Below are 18,732 nucleotides of genomic sequence, written 5' to 3'. Positions count from 1 at the left end.
TGCCTGACATATTATTAAGGACCCTAAGGAAAAAGTAATGGGCTCCATAAAAAATGACATCAAATAAAACTTCCTAGAATTGTACTGGATGCTGAAGTAAGAAAAGTGCTTTCTTTGGGGGGCATGGGATGCTTCCCAACTTGTTTTTTAATGGTAGAGGTAACTATCGTATTGAACACTTTAAATAGAGAATCAACCAGCTTGATTTTCTCAGTATCATTGAGGTAATGAATGAATGATTGATTCATTCATTCATTCAATCATTTATTTGGAAACATTTATTGAGCACCTGCGATAAGACAATGAACAAGGAAGATATAGGGCTTGCTATAAAGGAACTTAAGGTCCAGAGTGGTAACTGCCATGTTAGGGAAGCTATAGGATACCAAAGAAAAGAACAGCAGATCCAATTTATCTCATCAAAGAGTATATACTCTAATGGGAGGAAACGAGACCTACAGTTATCTCACTCCTCATCTCTGGAAAGAGGTGGTGTTCACCAAGTCTCCGTATCAGGAATTCACTGACCATCTTGTAAAGACCCACACCAGAGTTTCCGTGCAGAGGACCCAGGCTCCAGCTGTAGCTACCACATAGTTTTCTATGAGAAAAATAAAGTGAATGAAGCTAGTTTAAAAAAAAGAATGAAATGAAATATGGCGGAAACAAGTAGCACAGTATGTAAAATTATATAACAAACCAGACCCACATTTTTAACAGACATGTTTGGTGACCAAGCCCTTTAGTTTAATTAAATCTCCAATGCAGTTTCTTTCATTGGTCTATTATATATTATCTTTAGTTACCTACTGGACACTCCATTTATATTCAACATTTGTAAAATCTGTCTCTGTATTTCTCCTCTACTCCAACTGCTGATTTGTTTTCTCCTCTTGTGTTAAGGAATGTTACTACTACCCATCTGATTACACAAGCTAGAAACCCTTGAGTCACCCTTAGCCTCTCCCTCCCAGTCATCATCATTTCTATTTCCTCTGTTGCTCTTAATATCAGCCATTTCTCTCTATCCCCCCTGCCCTGCCCACCTCCTCATTATTTCAGTCAGCTGACTCCTTCCTGTTATTTAGGGTGTTGCTTAGATTGCATTTCTTCAGGAGGTCCTGCATTGATGGTCATCACCTTTCTGCAATTTGTCTAACAGTGTAATCTCCCAGTAAATATGTGATGAATGAAGGGATGAAATAAAATTGCTCAGGTTAGTGCAGTTCTTCTTTGTACCATTTATATTCTTTTATTTTTCAAACATAGACTATAATAAAAAGTGCAGTTAGCAGGAAACAGTGAGTCACATTCTAATCTTAGATGGTTCAAAATCAGTGTGGAGTTAACTGAAAAAGCAGAGACTTTGTGGCCACATCAACTTGGATTTGAAACTCATCTCTGCCTCTTAGTAACTGCTATTGTCTTAGCACTTCACCAAACCTCTTGTAATACTTTAATTTCTTAATTGGTAAAATGGGGATAATAGGACATATCTTTTAGGATGATGATTAAATAAGATATACTTAAAAAAACCTTGCATAATACATGGGTCCCTGTCTTCCTTTAGAATATTACAGAGACTTAAGGATCTCATTATCAAAAAAAGTGATGATGGAGAGCCGTGGTTTTAAGTGAATTGGTTTTATCTATATTTGGTTATGTATAGAACAACTTCCCTTATTTTGAGAGTGGTAGTGATGGTGGTACTTTATTTGATTCCTTTTCCTCTCATTTTACTACCACTTTTCTTAGCCAGTGAGCATTCATAACTCAGTTAATTAAGGATAGTAAGAAGAAATAAAGCCTTTCCAGTATGATAATAAATGTACAGTGAATCCCCATATGGCTAACAGATAAAGTATGAACTTCTCATCCTGCATTCGGGTACCTCTAGGTCTGGTGGAAGATCACCTTTTCAGTCTTACTTCCTTTTATTCAAACCCTGAACTTTAGCCAACTGTCCTTCCTCTCTGACTTATTTAAATAGCACTGATCCTTCTAGACCCAAAACCTCAGGACCCAGGCCTCCCCTGCTACTCTCAATAAACTTGAGACTTCCTGGTTTTCTGCTGCCCTTAGTTTTCTCTTCTTCCTCTGAACGGATAGGGCTTAGTGCCTCTGCCTTCATTCATAATCAGCCTTGCACTGCTTTGTTACATATCTTGTGCAGGACAGAGCTATTACTTATCTTTTTTATTGCTATTTAATGTTTCCTCTACTTATGGCTTGTTTTGCCAATTATATTGTCAGCTCTTTTGGCACAGGGGTGATATACTTCTTAGCTTGTCAAGTCAGGAGACTTGATAATATTTTGATTTGTTGACTTATTGATAGATGGCATAAAACAGATATATCTATAAATGTTCTGAATAGTTCATGGTACCTTGTGTCTTAGAAGAATACTCTTAACAGATGCTAGTCCCAAAATATATAAAAGTGTTTCTGTACACAGTAAAAATTTCAGTTTATTTGTGATTTTTTCAATAATAGGGCCCTTCCTCCCTTCCTTTTCTTCCTTTCTTGTTACAAACATAATTACTGAGTATCTTTTATGGATTAGATACTATGTCAGATACCAAGAGTTAAAACACTTGAGAGCTTGCTTGAGTAATTTAAGAGATACCCAAATTTAAGTGGCACTGGTAGCTAAGAAAGCACCACAGGTGTTATGTAATTTGTCTCCTTAAGCATCTGTAAGGCAGGTCAGAGTGTTGATGACTGTAGAGTGGATAGATGTTAAGAAACCAGTTGGAGATTTTGCTCAATGGCAGGTCCTACCTACATACCTCAATTCCCTGCCTTCTGGACAAGTGTTCTTTACATTGTGCTCTCCTAGCTATCATGATAAGCACAGGAAAGGAACATTACATGGTGGAAAAACTGACCTATTAATTGATGCTACATCATGGGACAGCTACTGGGAAGCTGGATACTGTGTTAGCCTGTAAATTACCCCCCACAAGAACCTAGGAAATTAAATGACTCCATTTCTTTTTCCTTTAAATATGCTTCCATCTTGTATTTTTAATTGTTTTAGCAAATGGAAACATTTGGTTATGCACATTCTTCAAGGTTTTTGAAAATCCATAGCATTTAAACGTGCAATAGAAATGTTCTAATTAAGATAAAGTAGCTGACACCTAAAGCATAGTTAAAATGAAATTTTGTATATCAATGATTAATGAATATTAGAACTTTCTACACAGGTTTTTATAAATTTAAAAAATATATTTAAGCCGAAGACTTTTGAAATGTTTGGAAGTAATTTTGGCGTATGCATGTATGTATCATTGAGCTCCTGTTACATTGAAACACTGTCAACACACTTTGGAAGTGATACAGCAGAGGAAAGGGTAGCACTCCTCTTTCACTTCTCACATCCAGTTCATCAGCAAACCTGGACAGCACCGTCAGCAAAAACCCAGTCAGACCGCTTCTCAGCACCATCAACGCTATCATTTTAGTCCTAGAGACTGACATTTCTTTTCTCTTTCCTACTCTTCTCCCTTCTTGCAAAGTGATTCCTTACAGTCTGTTTTCCATACAGCAGTCAGAGTAAAGTTCTCTGATATTAAAAAAATAATAAAACATCTCATGAAATACGTAAACAGATACAATAGAAATACAAGAGATTATACAAGAAAAATTTTAAACTTTATAGATGTAAATCAATCTAAAAATCATGAATCTAAAAAGTTAAAAATCATGTTCGGGTCGATGATATTATGACACATCGTATCATGAAATCTGTTAAAATATATGTTTCAGAAATAATTTTTAACATAGCAAAACATGCATTAAAAGCAAAAAAAATTAAAATTGCGATGGTTTATACATATTACAAAGTGAAAGAATAAAGGTAAATTCACCCAATATGCATTTATTATTTTGTTATTTCCCTAGTTAAAATCCTTCATTCTCTTTCCATTGCTCTTACCATAAAATTCAAAATTATTTTCATGTCTCACAAAGGCCCATAGACTTCCTCAGCATCTTCTCTGGCCATTCATTGAATTAATTGCTCCAGCTTCCTTGGTCCTTATTCAGTTCCTCAGCCTGCCAATTTTCTTCTTGCCTGAGCTACTTTGTTTTATATTTTAGGTCCATCATTTAGCCTAGTACCTTGCAAATAATAGATACTCAATGTATACTGACTAAATGAGCGCCAGAGTGCAAATAGTGGCCATCTCTTTTGGGGTGGTTGTGCATGATAATTAATTTATAATTTTTGTACTTAAAACATTTTCTGTAATGAACATGTGTTTTCTAATTATCAGAAGGAAAAAAATAGCATTCTGGCATTCTAGAATTGGAGACCCTGGTAGGTGAAATTCAGCAAATCAGGAGGAACTTAGAAATTAGATTATCACAAGTAGATCAAGGGTCTATACAAGAAAATCAATTCAGTGAGGAATTGCATTCAGTTAGGATGGGTGGAGTGTTGGGTTAAGGGAAGCTGGTCCATCAAGAGTTGTGCTTTCCCATTAATTTACGGCTATTTAATTTAAACTTAAATCAAATTGAATTTAAAATTTAGTTCCTCAGTTACACTAGCCACACTGCAAGTGCTTGATAGCCATAAGTAGCTAGTTGCTGCTGTATTGGACGGTACAGATATAGAACATTTCCTTCTTGCAGAAAATATTGTATCACAGAATGTACAGGATCTAGAATCCTGGGAGTAGATATCAAGGAACAGGAACTCAAGATAGGCAACAAAAGAATGAAGGAAGACTTAGGGAGTGAGGCTGGGCAACGTGTATCTAGACAAGAAATTTAAGTATTGAGCAAGGTGACACAGCTGGAAGATGGCATTCACTCTTCTGTCAAAGGCTTGTTGAAAGCCCTGCAGGGAATTATTTAAGTATAAATAACAACCCAAATTGGTATCTGTGTTAAATCTGTGTTCTGTATCCCATTATGTGATAAATGGTTTCGGAAGGTGGGGGGCTATTGAAAAAACTTCATGGGTCAAGAGTGAGATAATTAGTCCATGAAGGATTTTCTCCTAGATTGTATATGGCGGTGGTTGGAATATTGAATGCCTGTCCTCTGTTTCTCATTTCACTGACCCTTCATGCCATTTAAGGTATAAAAGTGTGCATCTTGATAATAGTAGTCACACTCCTACAGTGCTGATGTATATTTTAACATCTCATTTGACATATTAAGAAAATAGGATAAAAGGCAAACAACTAGTGTATTCAAACTGAATCAAAGAAAAATAAAATCTAGAAGTTCATTGTGTTGAATAATTTTGGATTCCTTAAGCAAATATGACTCAGACTGTAGGTATAATGTGCATTGAAAATACTTGAAGCATGTATATGCATACAATCCCAAATACCTAGAACGGCATTCATGTACTTTTACAGCACAGAGCTGTTTTGGTTAGACGATTATAATAGCAGCTTACTTATACTTTTGGTGAGATGGTAAGCTAATGATGTAGCCATTAATTTGAATTTAGCAGACATTTTAAATATAGGTTTCTCTTACAGAGACAAAAGTTGCAATTTAAAGCTCTTTGGTGGTCTAAAAACAGCTTAATTCTGTAGTAGCATGGTAATAAGTACTAATCCAGCTTATACAGTGATTGTAGTATGTCATGTTTGTGAAAGATTGCCCAACTGCTTTCTCTGGGTTTTATGTTAATTTAAAAATATTAAACATAAAACCTTATAACATCTTCATGCTGAGATAAACTGTTCAATTTAACTTGTGCTCAAGCAGCAGCTGTCAGGAATTATCTTGTTCCTAGTGGTTTTTGCTATCACCTTGTGCCCTTTCCTGCCAGAGACACAGTGTGGGATGGTAAAGCTCACCTTGTTAGGATTTATTGCTTAAATAATACCTGAGGCAAGATGAACATTGGGAGCCTAGGGATTAGCTGCTGACTGAGTGATGTCATTCATTGTATTATACACTTCTTTTTAATTGATGGAGGACGGCAAAGAAAAAAATTGCCTGTGAATCTTACCTGCATTTCTTTTGTGGGCATCTTCATCACTTCTTTTTAGGTGTCATTGAGCTGAATATTTGAGGAGTTGCTTATTGTCCAATTTAACTTTGATTTTACAAGCAGAAAAGCAAAGAGAAATGTTTTACTAATGTTGGAGATAATTCCCACAATTTAGAAGTAGTGAGCGCTATTTCAAGATTAGTTATAAAAATAAAATGAGTTTCCTGTTAAGGATTGAACAAACTGAAGGAAGTGTTGGTGTGGGCAGTCCCAAATGGGTAATATTATGAAAATCATTGCCATTTTACTTCTGAATGTATTGCATTCTCTCGTTTGAGAGCTTTTATTTGGAAGTCTCAATTTTAAATTTGGATTCCTTGATTATGGATCAGCTGGTAGATAGGGTAAGGAGAGGCGGTATGTGGTAGGAGGAGAGGGAAGGGCTTGCTTTAGTTAAACATTTGCTACAGATGTTCCACCCCGAGGATAGTTCTCTTGGAGGAAATGAACAATTGGAGTCTGACTAGAAATACATATATGATGGGTTTACTGTTTATGGAATGTGGCATATTTTCCCCTTCTGCTTACTGCCATTTAATGAATATCCTCCCAAATTTGTAGTTTTATAAATGTATAACTTAAAAATTTGCAAGACTAGATCAGTGAGTTACAATATATCATTTATTTAATCAAATGTTAACATTTTGCACATTTATTTCGATCTATGAATATTTGAATATTTGTTATTAGTGGCCTTTGGACCGAACTATTTAAGAATTAGTTGCAGACATCATTACGCTTCACATGTTAATAATTCAACACGTGTCTCCTAAGAATGAGGATATTCTCCTACATAATTGCAGTAAAATCAATACACTTCAATTTAAGATTGATAAAACTTTGCAATTTTATATTCAGAGTTTCCCTATTGTTCTTGTATCTTCTACAGCTGTTTTTTTTTTTCCCCCATTCAGTATCCCATCAAGGATCACACATTGCATTTTGTTTGGGGGTCTTTTTATTTCCCTTTACTCTAGATTTTTTTCCTTTTATGACCTTGACATTTTTTGGAGATCCTGCCCATTTATTTTTCAGAATATTTGTCTGGCTGTTTCCTCACGACCAAATTCAGATCGAGCATTTTTGTCAGGAATTGGTGATCTCTGTCTTTCTCAGTGTATCACATTGGGAGATACATGATATCCCTTTGGCCCATTATTGTTCATATTAAGTTTGGTCACTTGGGTAAGTTGATGTCTACCAAATTTCTCCATTATAAGGGTACGATTTTTTATAATTAATAAATAGATGGAAGCTGCAGTTAATGAGTTTTTCTTCCTTGTGTGTGAAGAACATTGAGTTTGCTCAGGTCTTAATGATTAACAATGAGTCATTGTTTGCAGTAGTTTGTATGTTGGTAATGGGGAGTGGGAATAGAGGGGGGTGTATTACTCAATAACTTGATCCACAAGTTGCCATCTGTTTTCTTTTAAGGAAAATATAGATTGACTGAGATTAAATTTTATTGTTATCTCTACTAAAGATCAGATTTGTAGATAAGCAAAAATCTTCATATTTCAGAATTTTCAATCTAAATTTTAGAAAAGCTTATACTTAGTGGTGGTGGTGGGAATATTTTTGGAAAAAATAGAGGACGTTTTCTGAACATGAATTTTCTATTTGCTTTAGTTGAGTACAAATAGACACTTTTTAAAAATGCATCTCCTCGATAAGATTTTTTACTTTAAAGCAATAAACCATAGCATTAATACAGCAATGTGAGTTTAGGGAGGTGGCTGCTTTTTGGTCTTATGTGCCTTTTTTAGCCCATGAAGAAGACACTTGAATTCCTCTTTATGATGTATGCACTTATTATGTAATCATTCTTCTTATGTGAAAGGCTAGTGCTGCAGATCATATAAACACCTGAAGTTAGCCATTTGGCTTGTCAGCAAGGGAGAATTTATAGTAGTTGTAATCATGGTAATAACAAGGATGCTATTTTGTATTTATTAAGTACAATAAAATGTGTTTGCAATGTAAGTGGTCCACAACGAATTCATATCTGTGGTGTAATGAATAGTACTTCGGGCTTAGAAGACTGGGAATCTCTGCTTTGCCACTTACTACCAGTGTGATTCTAGGAAAAACCCTTAACCTTCTTGGACCTCATTTTTTAGAATGGGAATTAAAGCTGTAAGGGTCAAATGATGCTATATTATGTTATAAAGGTGGAATTCCATCAAAATTGTGCCATCTAAATGTCCTCAGCTGCTCAGGGACTGTAATTTGTCCCTCTTTTGTGTCCACACGTGTTAGCCACCTCATTAGTGAAATATTTCCAGGTTGTCCCAGACAGTTGTCTGTTTGTTCCTCTAGTACTTTGTACATGCCACTGTTATTGGCAGCATTCATTCTGCAGGCTGTCTTGTTCATCTTTTCTGTTCTTCCTGGCTTGACCTTGTTAGCTAGTAGGCATTTATGATAAATGTTTGTGGAATGAGTGAGTAAATAGACACTATTTCATTTATAACCATGGATAGGTAGACTTTCAGTTTCCTTTTTTCCCCCCAAAGACAAGGAACCAGGCTTTCTTAATTTTCAAAATTTATGTTTTATATAAGGGATATTACAGAGTGTACATACAGTGCCATCAGCAGTCCAGTAATCGAGAAGAAAATATAAAAAAAAAACCCACAAATATTGCAGAATATTTAAAAGGGGGGCATAAGAAAACATGCCAAGAGAAAAAGCCCTCACTAGATAAGTCTATTGCATAAATCAAAAGGGTTTATGTCATAACACGAACACGTGCCATTCCTGCTCATATATTGAATTTCAGTAGTTGGTTGCATAAAGAAGTAAAGTGTAATGAAACTGGCAAGCAAAGTATTCCCCAGTCAGCCTTATCTTTGTTCCATTTGTCCTTCAGATGGAGCTTTTCTTGGCTTTTTTCAATAAAATCCATCCAGCTTTTTTTTTTTTTTTGCATCTCTCTGTAGCTGAGCTGAGAAGACCAATGAGATTCAGGGCTTTTATAGTTCTTAGCAGCTGCATTTTAAGAGATCAAAACTTAGAATGCTGCTACATGGTATTAAGGCTTAACTCTTGATGTGTCCCTATGGGGGATATGTTTTCCTTGGGGTAGGATGAGGAAAGAGGTGAGAAGGCACAGGATGCCCACTTCAAGTATGCTCGGGGTGGTAACCCTAATTTCCTTGTTTCCTAGGATCCTCTTCGCAAGCTCAGTGCTTAACCTGACCGAACTGGCTGCCCTTCGGCCTGACCTTGGGAAATTGAAAAAGATTCTGTACTTCCATGAGAACCAATTGGTATATCCTGTCAAGAAATGTCAGGAGAGGGATTTCCAATATGGATACAACCAAATTCTCTCATGGTAGGTATAGATTGTATCATTATATTTAGTCCTTTGCCATCTTTTTCCTTATAGTTAGCTTTTAAATCTGGAGACCTCCTGTACACTTATTTTAAAAATACCTTAAATTAGGAGCAAATGTTTAAACATACCTTCCATGGTAGGAATTACTTGTGCCTCTGCAATATGTACATATAAGAGAACAGCTAATCCTTTTATAAAATACATATGTGTAACAATCTAAATGTTGAACTAATTATCTAACTGTATTTTCTACAACATTCAAAATAGAATCAAAGGGGTGACAGGGACCTTCTTCAGCCCCTGATTCCATCATCTACTGTGTGAGACATACTTTTAGAAAAAGGCAGTGAGTCAACTTTTATTTACCAGCTACTTTCCATGTATCCAGCTGAAATCAAAATAGAAATTTACAGAGGAATAAACAAAAATTAAAGCATAATGGAGCAAGGGGTTTTTGTCCTTTTTTTTTCTTATTGTTTGTAAGAGAAAACTATGGAAAATGAATCTTTAGGAGGTTTTTTTTCCCCTCTTGAGTCTTCTGAAACTGCCTAGCCTTAAAATACCATGACATTTCAAAGGTGATGGTCCTTCTCTACTGTTACTTCAACAAAGTGTATCTCCTGAAGCTTAGTTAATGAAAGAAGTTAATAACAACTCTGAAACAGCTTTGCTATTGGATCCCAGCCACATAACTGCAACACTCAAAGGGAGTCAGTTTGGCAGTGATTGGGTTCAGTTTACTCGCCTTTTTTAATAGTTATTAGCAACTGGGATTGATGATGTGTTTAAACAGAATTCCAGCTCTTTTGCAAGTATATTCTATAGTTTCACTGACATAGAAAAACAGCTAGATGGTAATACTTCTGTGTTTTGAGCATTTTGTAAATGTTTTCCTGCAGTCATTTTTACAAGCTGCTTCAAATGAAGTAGCAGCGCTATCAAAATAGAGTGGAGCTGCTTCACATCAAATGGTCTCATAAAAAAAGCAACCGTTTTAAAATTTCATAATAAAATTAAAATTCTTTATATTGAAACAGAGGGGGAAAATATGTTTTAAAGGCAAAAATAAAATCATTTTGTGCTTTATCAATATGGAAAACATTTGTAATATTCTTTTGGTTTCTTGAATTAGCATCATTCTTTTCCTCAAATAGTGTGTGTTTATTACCCCTGAGAAATAACTGGGGAAAAAAATTAAGTCTATTTTTCCCTTTATGGGTGGCTTTAAAGTTAATGGAAGTTACACCCACTCATATCATAGAGGAAATGCATGAAAAAGAATACTTCTGTAAACTATCTTGGAACTTTAATTTGGCATAAACTGGGGTTTTAAGAATATAAGTAGTTGGGTTGAATGCCGTTTGAGGGCAGATAGCTAAAAAAATTTTTAGCTCACTACGCCTCATCTCTCTGTTTCAGAAAAGATTGTTTTGCTCAAAGGGAATGAGACTATAAAAGCTTATATATAATTTTTCAGCATTGCTCTTCTCAAGAGAGTAAACTGATAGACGAGCTTGGAGAGAAAGAAGTGGGCTTGATCATTGGTGGGACTCTTAGTGAGAAAAAAACTGGCTTGCAGTCGTCCAGAGGAAAAATAAGAGTGTCAGAAAGCAGTCCTGTTCAGATTCAGTTTGAAAAGTATGACTTCAGCTTCGTAAAATGTTTCTTTAGTTTTCTTGCTGACTTCTGCTTTTGTTGGCACTGTCAGGTTTCTTTCTTGACTGTGTGACAGTTAAGGACTTCAGAGATGACTGACACAAGCACTCACCTTAAATAGAGGTTTCACTAACCCTCTGACTGATGAACACATGCCATAACTACGTATTATGACCTGTGGGTCACTATTACAATATATGGCATATGGTGAAAACAGACTAGCTGTAAAACATCCTTCAACTTTTGGTATATTATTATATTGGCTTCCTTATTGCTTGATATTGTGTCGGCACTTCTGTGACATTCTCTTGTATTATCCATGTTGTAATCACTGCTAATCCCAAATTTGCACTAGGTTGCAACTAAAAAAAAAAAACTTGTATGGGAAAACAATTTTGCAGGAGTGGGGGGCAGATAGGGGTGGCAGGTCAACATTCCTTTTGTTAGTTTTTCATTCTGCTATGTATTGATAATAGAAACTTTGACTGTCTCAGTAAATGTGAATTAAACTAAACTGAGGACTTGCTGTGGTATTCCTGCTCTATAAGCTCTGTTTATTCATTTGTGTTTTACAGTCTTGTGGGCTTGCATGTCTTCTTTTCAGTTTCCTTGATGTCCTTTTCAGGGTGAAATAAAACTAACTGCTTTTTCTGTTTGATCTTGTTTACCTTCTTATCAAAGCATTTGTATGCATTTTATTGAGATCCAGTGACACTGAGACACTGAATCATGGCTTAAAGCAAAGAGGGTTATTTTAAAAAACAAAACAATGATTTATTAAAATGATTTTTTGATTCATAAAGGGAACATAGTACATATTCCTGTTTGTCCAGCTCACCCATAGTTATCATTTGTGTTCATTGGTTTCCAAGGAAATGTTATAGGCAAATTTGGAAACTACTGACATATTAATGATACATAAACTTTGTTTTTACATTTCCTTCTAACTATGTATTTTAGATTATTTTTAATAAAAAAAATACTAAGGAGAGGATCACAGCCTTTGCATCGAAAGCAACAGCCAATATTATATTTCTTTTGTTTAATTCTGAAGGTCCATGATGTTGTGGTCCTTTATAATACATTATGTAATCAGTAGGACCTAGTGGTATGGATTTCTGGATCCATTTTCACCAATTTCTTCTATTTCTCTGACTACTCCAAATCTAATATAATAAAAAAATAAGTTATTTGTAGAGTTTCTATATAATCCTTCCTGTGTAGTCTCAGAACTTTAAAAAACCTAACAGTTTCTTGAAGCAAGGGTTAAAATGAGAAATAGACTTTAACCACATGTTATGAAGGTATGCTCTTAGTATGAAATAGCTTTATCTGGATTAGTCTCCTTGAAGGCAGTGAAAAGTATGGCAAGTGTTCTGTTCTCAGTACTGTGGTGTAAAACGAAGTACATCACTGACATAGAAACCCAACGTGGGTAGTTGGGCCACAAAGAAAAAGGTCCTCCTGTACTTGGTGATAATATTGAAAATTCCTGGCATTGCGGAAAAATACATTGGGTTGGCCAGAAGGTTCCTTCGGTTTTTAAAGTAAAAATGAAAGACACATTTTTCATTTTCACCAAGAACTTTATTGAACAACGTATTCACTGTTTTGTTCCACTACCTTCTGCCGTCTTTCAGGCAGCTTCATAATTCCATCTTCCCAAAGCTTTTTATCTTTTTGAGCATAGAACTGTTGCAGGTGCCTTTTACAGTCTTCCAGGGAATTGAAATTTTTTCCATTAAGAGAATTTTGTAAAGACCGAAATAAATGGAAATCCGAAGGTGCAATGTCTGGTGAATTCGGCAGATGAATCAGCTTGATCCTAGTCAAGCTGTAACAGTTTTTGCCTGGTCATCAAAGAAACGCGGTCTTGCATTATCCTGATGGAAGATTATGCGTTTTCTGTTGACTAATTCTGGATACTTTTCATCGAGTGCTGCTTTCACTTGGTCTAATTGGGATCAGTACTTGTTGAAATTAATCGTTTGGTTTTCCAGAAAAAGCTCACAATAGAGGACTGCCTTCCAATCCCACCATATACACGACATCACCTTCTCTGGATGAAGACTGGCTTTTGGTGTGGTTGGTGGTGGTTCATTTTGCTTGCCCCACCATCTCTTCTGTTGCATATTATTGTACAGTATCTACTTTTCATCGCCCATCACAATTTGTTTTAAAAACAGAACGTTTTCGTTACGTTTAAGTAGAGAATCGCATGCAGAAATACGGTCAAGAAGGTTTTTTTCCGCTTAACTTACATGGAACCTAAACACCAAACCGATTCACGTAACCAAGCTGGTGCAAATGATTTTCAACGCTTGATTTGGATATTTTGAGTATGTCAGCTATCTCCCGCATGGTGTAATATTGATTGTTCTTAATTAATGTCTCGATTTGATCGCTATCAACTTCAGCTGGTCTACTGGACCATGGAGCATCGTCCAGCGAGAAATCTGCAGCACGAAATTTTGCAAACCACTTTTTTTTTTTTTTTTTTTAAAGGATTTTTCTTATTTATTTATTTATTTATTTATTATTTTTGGCTGTGTTGGGTCTTCGGTTCGTGCGAGGGCTTTCTCCAGTTGCGGCAAGCGGGGGCCACTCTTCATCGCGGTGCGGGGACCGCTCTTCATCGCGGTGCGCGGGCCTTTCTCTATCGCGGCCCCTCCCGTCGCGGGGCACAGGCTCCAGACGCGCAGGCTCAGCAATTGTGGCTCACGGGCCCAGCTGCTCCGTGGCATGTGGGATCTTCCCAGACCAGGGCTCGAACCCGTGTCCCCTGCATTAGCAGGCAGATTCTCAACCACTGCGCCACCAGGGAAGCCCTGCAAACCACTTTTGACGTGTTCAGTCAGTCACAGCACCTTCTCCATACACCACACAAATTTTTTTTTTTTTTGCGTTTCAGTTGAGTTTTTACCTTTCTTGAAATAATAAAGCATAATATGCCGAAAATGTTGCTTTTTTTCTCCCATCTTCAATGTTAAAATGGCTACACAGAAATTCACCAATTTTGATTTTTTTTTTTTAAAGGCACGCTGATGTGACAGCTGTCACAATGCAATCTAACAAAATTATTTCGAATGAAGTTAAAGACAACTAAAATGCTACTGGAGCCATCTTACGGAAAACACCAAACGGACTTTTTTGGCCAACCCAATACTTTGGTTTGAAGCGTCATAGGATCCCATTAAATGACTTAATTCCTCTCCTGCCTTTCCTCTCTGATGCCAATAATCTACCTTCCCTTGATATAATGCTAATGAAACTAACTTATCTACTAGAGTCATTTTGATAAATACTGGTAGGAAGTGCAGAGTTCTTTGCAAACCCAAGGTGCAGTATAAACTCTGATTAATAAAAAGTCTTAGGCTTATAAAAATAACTGAACAAGTGTGGGCTCACCGTATGCATTTATCCTTTCCCTTTGCAGCCTGGTGGCTGATGTGGTGGTATTCAACTCGGTTTTTAATATGGAGTCATTTCTCACTTCTATTGGAAAATTCATGAAGCTGATTCCTGATCACAGACCCAAAGATCTGGAAAGCATCATCAGACCCAAGTGCCAAGTTATTTACTTTCCCATCAGGTTTCCTGATGTGAGCAGGTCAGTATGTTTAACTCCATTTTCAATATTGTGTCATAAATTATTCCCCAATTGTGTAAAAATCGGTGATGTTCTTGCCAATTTTGGCTTTTCAGCGTAAGCATGATAAGTTAGAGAATCAAGTTCTATTTCGCCATGCTGTGATTTACAAAGATTTTAAATAATCATGTGTCCAACCTGTCACTGAATGGTTAATTCTGATACTGAGTTCTTCCTTTCTTTTCTCTTATTTATTTGTTTGCCAAAGCAAGGTGCTTTGGCTTTTAACACTTACTGTTTTGTTTATTTGTTGTTTTGCTACAGAAGTCATTGTCAAGCGTAGGTCTCAACCTTTGTATTCAGCTTATGCCCATTGGTTTATATGTATAATAGTAACTTCTAAGTAAATCAGTGTTAAATTTTACTGCTTAGATTACTTTCATTTCCCATGCTGTTTTTTCGTTTTTTTTCCCCTTTTCCCATTTTTTATTATTTATATTATCTTAGTAAAGAGTTAGGTCTTCTATATTGGGTTGCAAATGCACTTAAATTGCCATTTCTTTTTCTCAGTCACTAAGGATATTTTTTATTACCCTTATCTCTGGGCCCACCCTGAATTAGCAATGGATGATGTGGCTCAAAGGGAACATTCTAGAATTCCTTTTCACTTTTGATTAAACCTAGCAAAATTGTTTTTACTACCACCAGGAATATTTTCCCCTTGTGAATAGAAAGTTTACTTCAGTGGGACTCATCCTAGCTGGGGATGCTGCTGTTTTGTAACTGACTGTGTCCTTAAAAAGAGTTCAGGGACAGCTGTTTCTTCCCCCTCCTTGAAATGAAGGCAGGAGACAATTTAATATCCGCATATGTTATGCAGGAGATCAGCGTTAGTCTCTATGTTCTGGACTTACTGAGTTCACCCAGATTTTGCTGTGGGGACACCCACTCTTCCACACCCCTAATACTGATTTAAGTGTCTTACTAGTTAATATTGCATTGAAGAAAAATCTGCCTAATACCAAATCAAGCTAGTGAGTCATAAAATTTAAGTTAGAACAACTTGCCTGATCCTTACTTTATGGAGTTCAGAAAACAGAAGGCCGGAGAAGCAGACTGGCTTGTGCTCACACTGCTGATTACTGTCAGAGACTGTATTAAAATTTAGACTCTATGACTTTTGATTAAATTTTCTGTTAACTATCTAATCTTCCTGTCACTATAGATCATTTGTCAAAAATATTTAATGATTTATTTACAGTTTTGAAAACTATAAAGCTAAGTGAAACTAAGATCTCAATTGATTTTCATATATATGTAAATATGTATATAATATGTATTTGTAATATATAATTTTCATATGTGTGATGAGAGAATGTCAACTTCTGAAAAATATGATTGTTATACTTTAGATCTGTGATTAGCTAGAACACAGCTTATACTTTAGATCAGGGGTCCCCAACCCCCGGGCCTGTTAGGAACCGGGCCGCACAGCAGGAGGTGAGTGGCGGGCGAGCGGGCAAAGCTTCATGTGCCGCTCCCCATCACTCCCCATTGCTCGCAGTACCGCCTGAACCATCCCCCGGTTCGTGGAAAAATTGTCTTCCATGAAACCGGTCCCTGGTGCCAAAAAAGTTGGGGACCACTGCTTTAGATCATATTTTGAACCTTATTTTTTGACATGCTTTTGAGTTTTTCATATAATAATATATCGTCAAAATGCACATCTTTAAGTGAATAGGTAGTTATAGCACATCTTAGTTATTATTGCTATAGAATTCCAAATAAATAGTATGTTTTAAAATTCATTTGCATCTGATATAGTCCTACAACATCCTATGTTTAATACACCTGTGGCAATTGTATAGTTTATTAATTTGGACTGTATTACCATAAATAAATCTAGCTAAATGGAAGAAGGTTAAAAAATATTGTGGCCAAGATAACATTCATAAGCAAGGTCTTAGCCCAGAGTGTTATTTGAATTATTTTCAAATGGTAATTTGCTTTATCCAACCCAAACTCATATAGTGTAAGTAAGTGATTATTTGCATGAATGACAATCATTCTAATGCCTGCAGTCTTAAAAGAGTATTATTTTGTTGAGATGTTGAAAAATATTTAGTAATTCCAAAGGCAAAATAACCAAGGTGATTAAAAATAAAAAAATTTTTGAACGCTTCTATCTTTCTCTCGAATTTAATTTAAAAACAAAGCAGAACATATACTTAAATTATTAATATAATGTGCTCTAATAATATATAATATAAGGTATATTAATCAGGGAAGGGAAAAAGCCATATTTCAGCAAAATATTTGAGGATTTATAAAGGTGATAATTGTTAAAACTCAGAGCATGTCTGTCATACAGAAATTCAACATTGGGCTTGTAGTACCTGCTGTACCTATTACCTTCCTCACCCCTCCACTGCCTCATTCTCAAAGACCAGAAAAATAGTAGCAAGAAAGAATATTCACTTGAAAATATTTCATTATATGTATTAAAACATTTTGAAGTGGGAAAGCTCTTAAATACTGTAGTTAGGCATGCACATATTTGAGTCTTGACCACCACTTACTAGCTCTGTGACCTGTGCAAGTGATATGACCCTGAGCTTAGGTTCTTTAATGGTTATGATTATATTTACCTTATCCCCTCATAGGCATGATGTAGCTATTAAATGAAATAATGTGTGCCAAATGCCCAGCCGAGTGCCTGGCACATAAAAACCTTAATAAAGTTTAATTCATCTTATTAACTCCTTCATCCCCATTGTTTTATAACGTAGCACATTTATTGCCACCTGAATATAAAGGACTATCTTCCCCTTTGCCCTCTTTTAACACGTGAATGTAAAGAAGTACTCTGCCAAAGGAACAGCCTAATATAAATAAAGAGGTCCTTTATATATTCTTTTTATCATCCTGACTCAGGCAGCCTTTTGGTCTCACTAGAACCTAGCATCCATTGATGGTAAGGAGCCAGCTCCTTATGTTCATTCTTCTCTTGTCCTAATTTTCCTCCTTCTTTCTCCAGTTTAACTCCCACATTCTGTCATCATACTTCCTTTCTTGTGTGTACTCTCAAATCTTTTGCACCTTTTCTTTCATATTTGATTAGGAGGAAAACCTCCAGCCGTACCTATTAGCCTACTCTAAATTCATGACCCCTAAATCCACATGGACCTGTTGAGCTGCATGGTGAGTGTACCATAATTCCCCTGTTCTAAATAACTAATCATGCATTTTCCTTTCTTTATAAGCTTTTTTTTCTTTTTAAATGTATCCTCTTTATTTATTTTATTTATTTATTTATTTTATGGCTGTGTTGGGTCTTCATTTCTGTGCGAGGGCTTTCTCTAGTTGTGGCAAGTGGGGGCCACTCTTCATCGCGGTGCGCGGGCCTCTCACTATCGCGGCCTCTCTTGTTGTGGAGCACAGGCTCCAGACGCGCAGGCTCAGTAATTGTGGCTCACGGGCCTAGTTGCTCCACGGCATGTGGGATCTTCCCAGACCAGGGCTCGAATCCGTGTCCCCTGCATTGGCAGGCAGATTCTCAACCACTGCACCACCAGGGAAGCCCCTCTTTATAAGCTTTTAATACCAAATCTTCTGTCTTCCTTCTCAGATCATGACTGAAAAAAATAGAAGCAATCAGAAGAGAATTTCTATATGCTGCCACCATTACATCTACCCAATTATGTACTTCTGGGTGCATATTTTTTACCTTCACACCTGTAACTATTGGTGGATTGACCTTGCTTCTGACTAAGGCCCTGTTTCCACTTCTTTGCTGGAGCCCATCCTTCTTGCATACCTAAAAATGATTTTTCTAGCAATTTTTTTTCTCTGATCTGCGTCATCCGTTTTCCTCTTCTCTGGATGGTTCCTATTAGCATACAAAAAACGCTATTTGTTTTACATCTTAAAAATATTCTCTCTTGATTCCACTTCTTCCTCTGCTACTACCTCATTTCTTTATTTCTCTCAGTAGCAAAACCTCTTGAAAGAGTTGTTTACACTTGTTTCCAATTTCATTCCCATTGTTCTTTCTTAAAGCTACTCCACTGAGACTGTTTTTGTCAAGGTCCCTGATGACTTCCATGCCTCTAAATCCTGTGG

General features: G+C 36.3%; 1 protein-coding gene across 11 annotated transcripts in view; it reads left to right on the top strand.

Moving 5' to 3' along the window:
- The window catches only part of GTDC1 (glycosyltransferase like domain containing 1), a 424,521-nt gene that overhangs the window by 160,113 nt on the left and 245,676 nt on the right, over window positions 1-18,732 (top strand). For all 11 annotated transcript variants that reach the window (XR_009009059.1, XR_009009061.1, XR_009009060.1 and 8 more), the window contains exons 6-7: window positions 9,195-9,362; window positions 14,458-14,631. Coding sequence is in view for 7 of the 11 variants with exons in the window: in XM_057551460.1 (XP_057407443.1) it covers window positions 9,195-9,362; window positions 14,458-14,631 (342 nt within the window). In the remaining 4 variants the exon portion in view is untranslated. The remainder of the gene's footprint in view (window positions 1-9,194; window positions 9,363-14,457; window positions 14,632-18,732) is intronic.

Source organism: Balaenoptera acutorostrata, chromosome 8 (assembly GCF_949987535.1).
Source record: "Balaenoptera acutorostrata chromosome 8, mBalAcu1.1, whole genome shotgun sequence".
NCBI classification, from domain to species: domain Eukaryota; kingdom Metazoa; phylum Chordata; class Mammalia; order Artiodactyla; family Balaenopteridae; genus Balaenoptera; species Balaenoptera acutorostrata.
The sequence above is the reverse complement of the archived record's forward strand: the minus strand, read 5'-3'. Positions and strand labels throughout refer to the sequence as shown.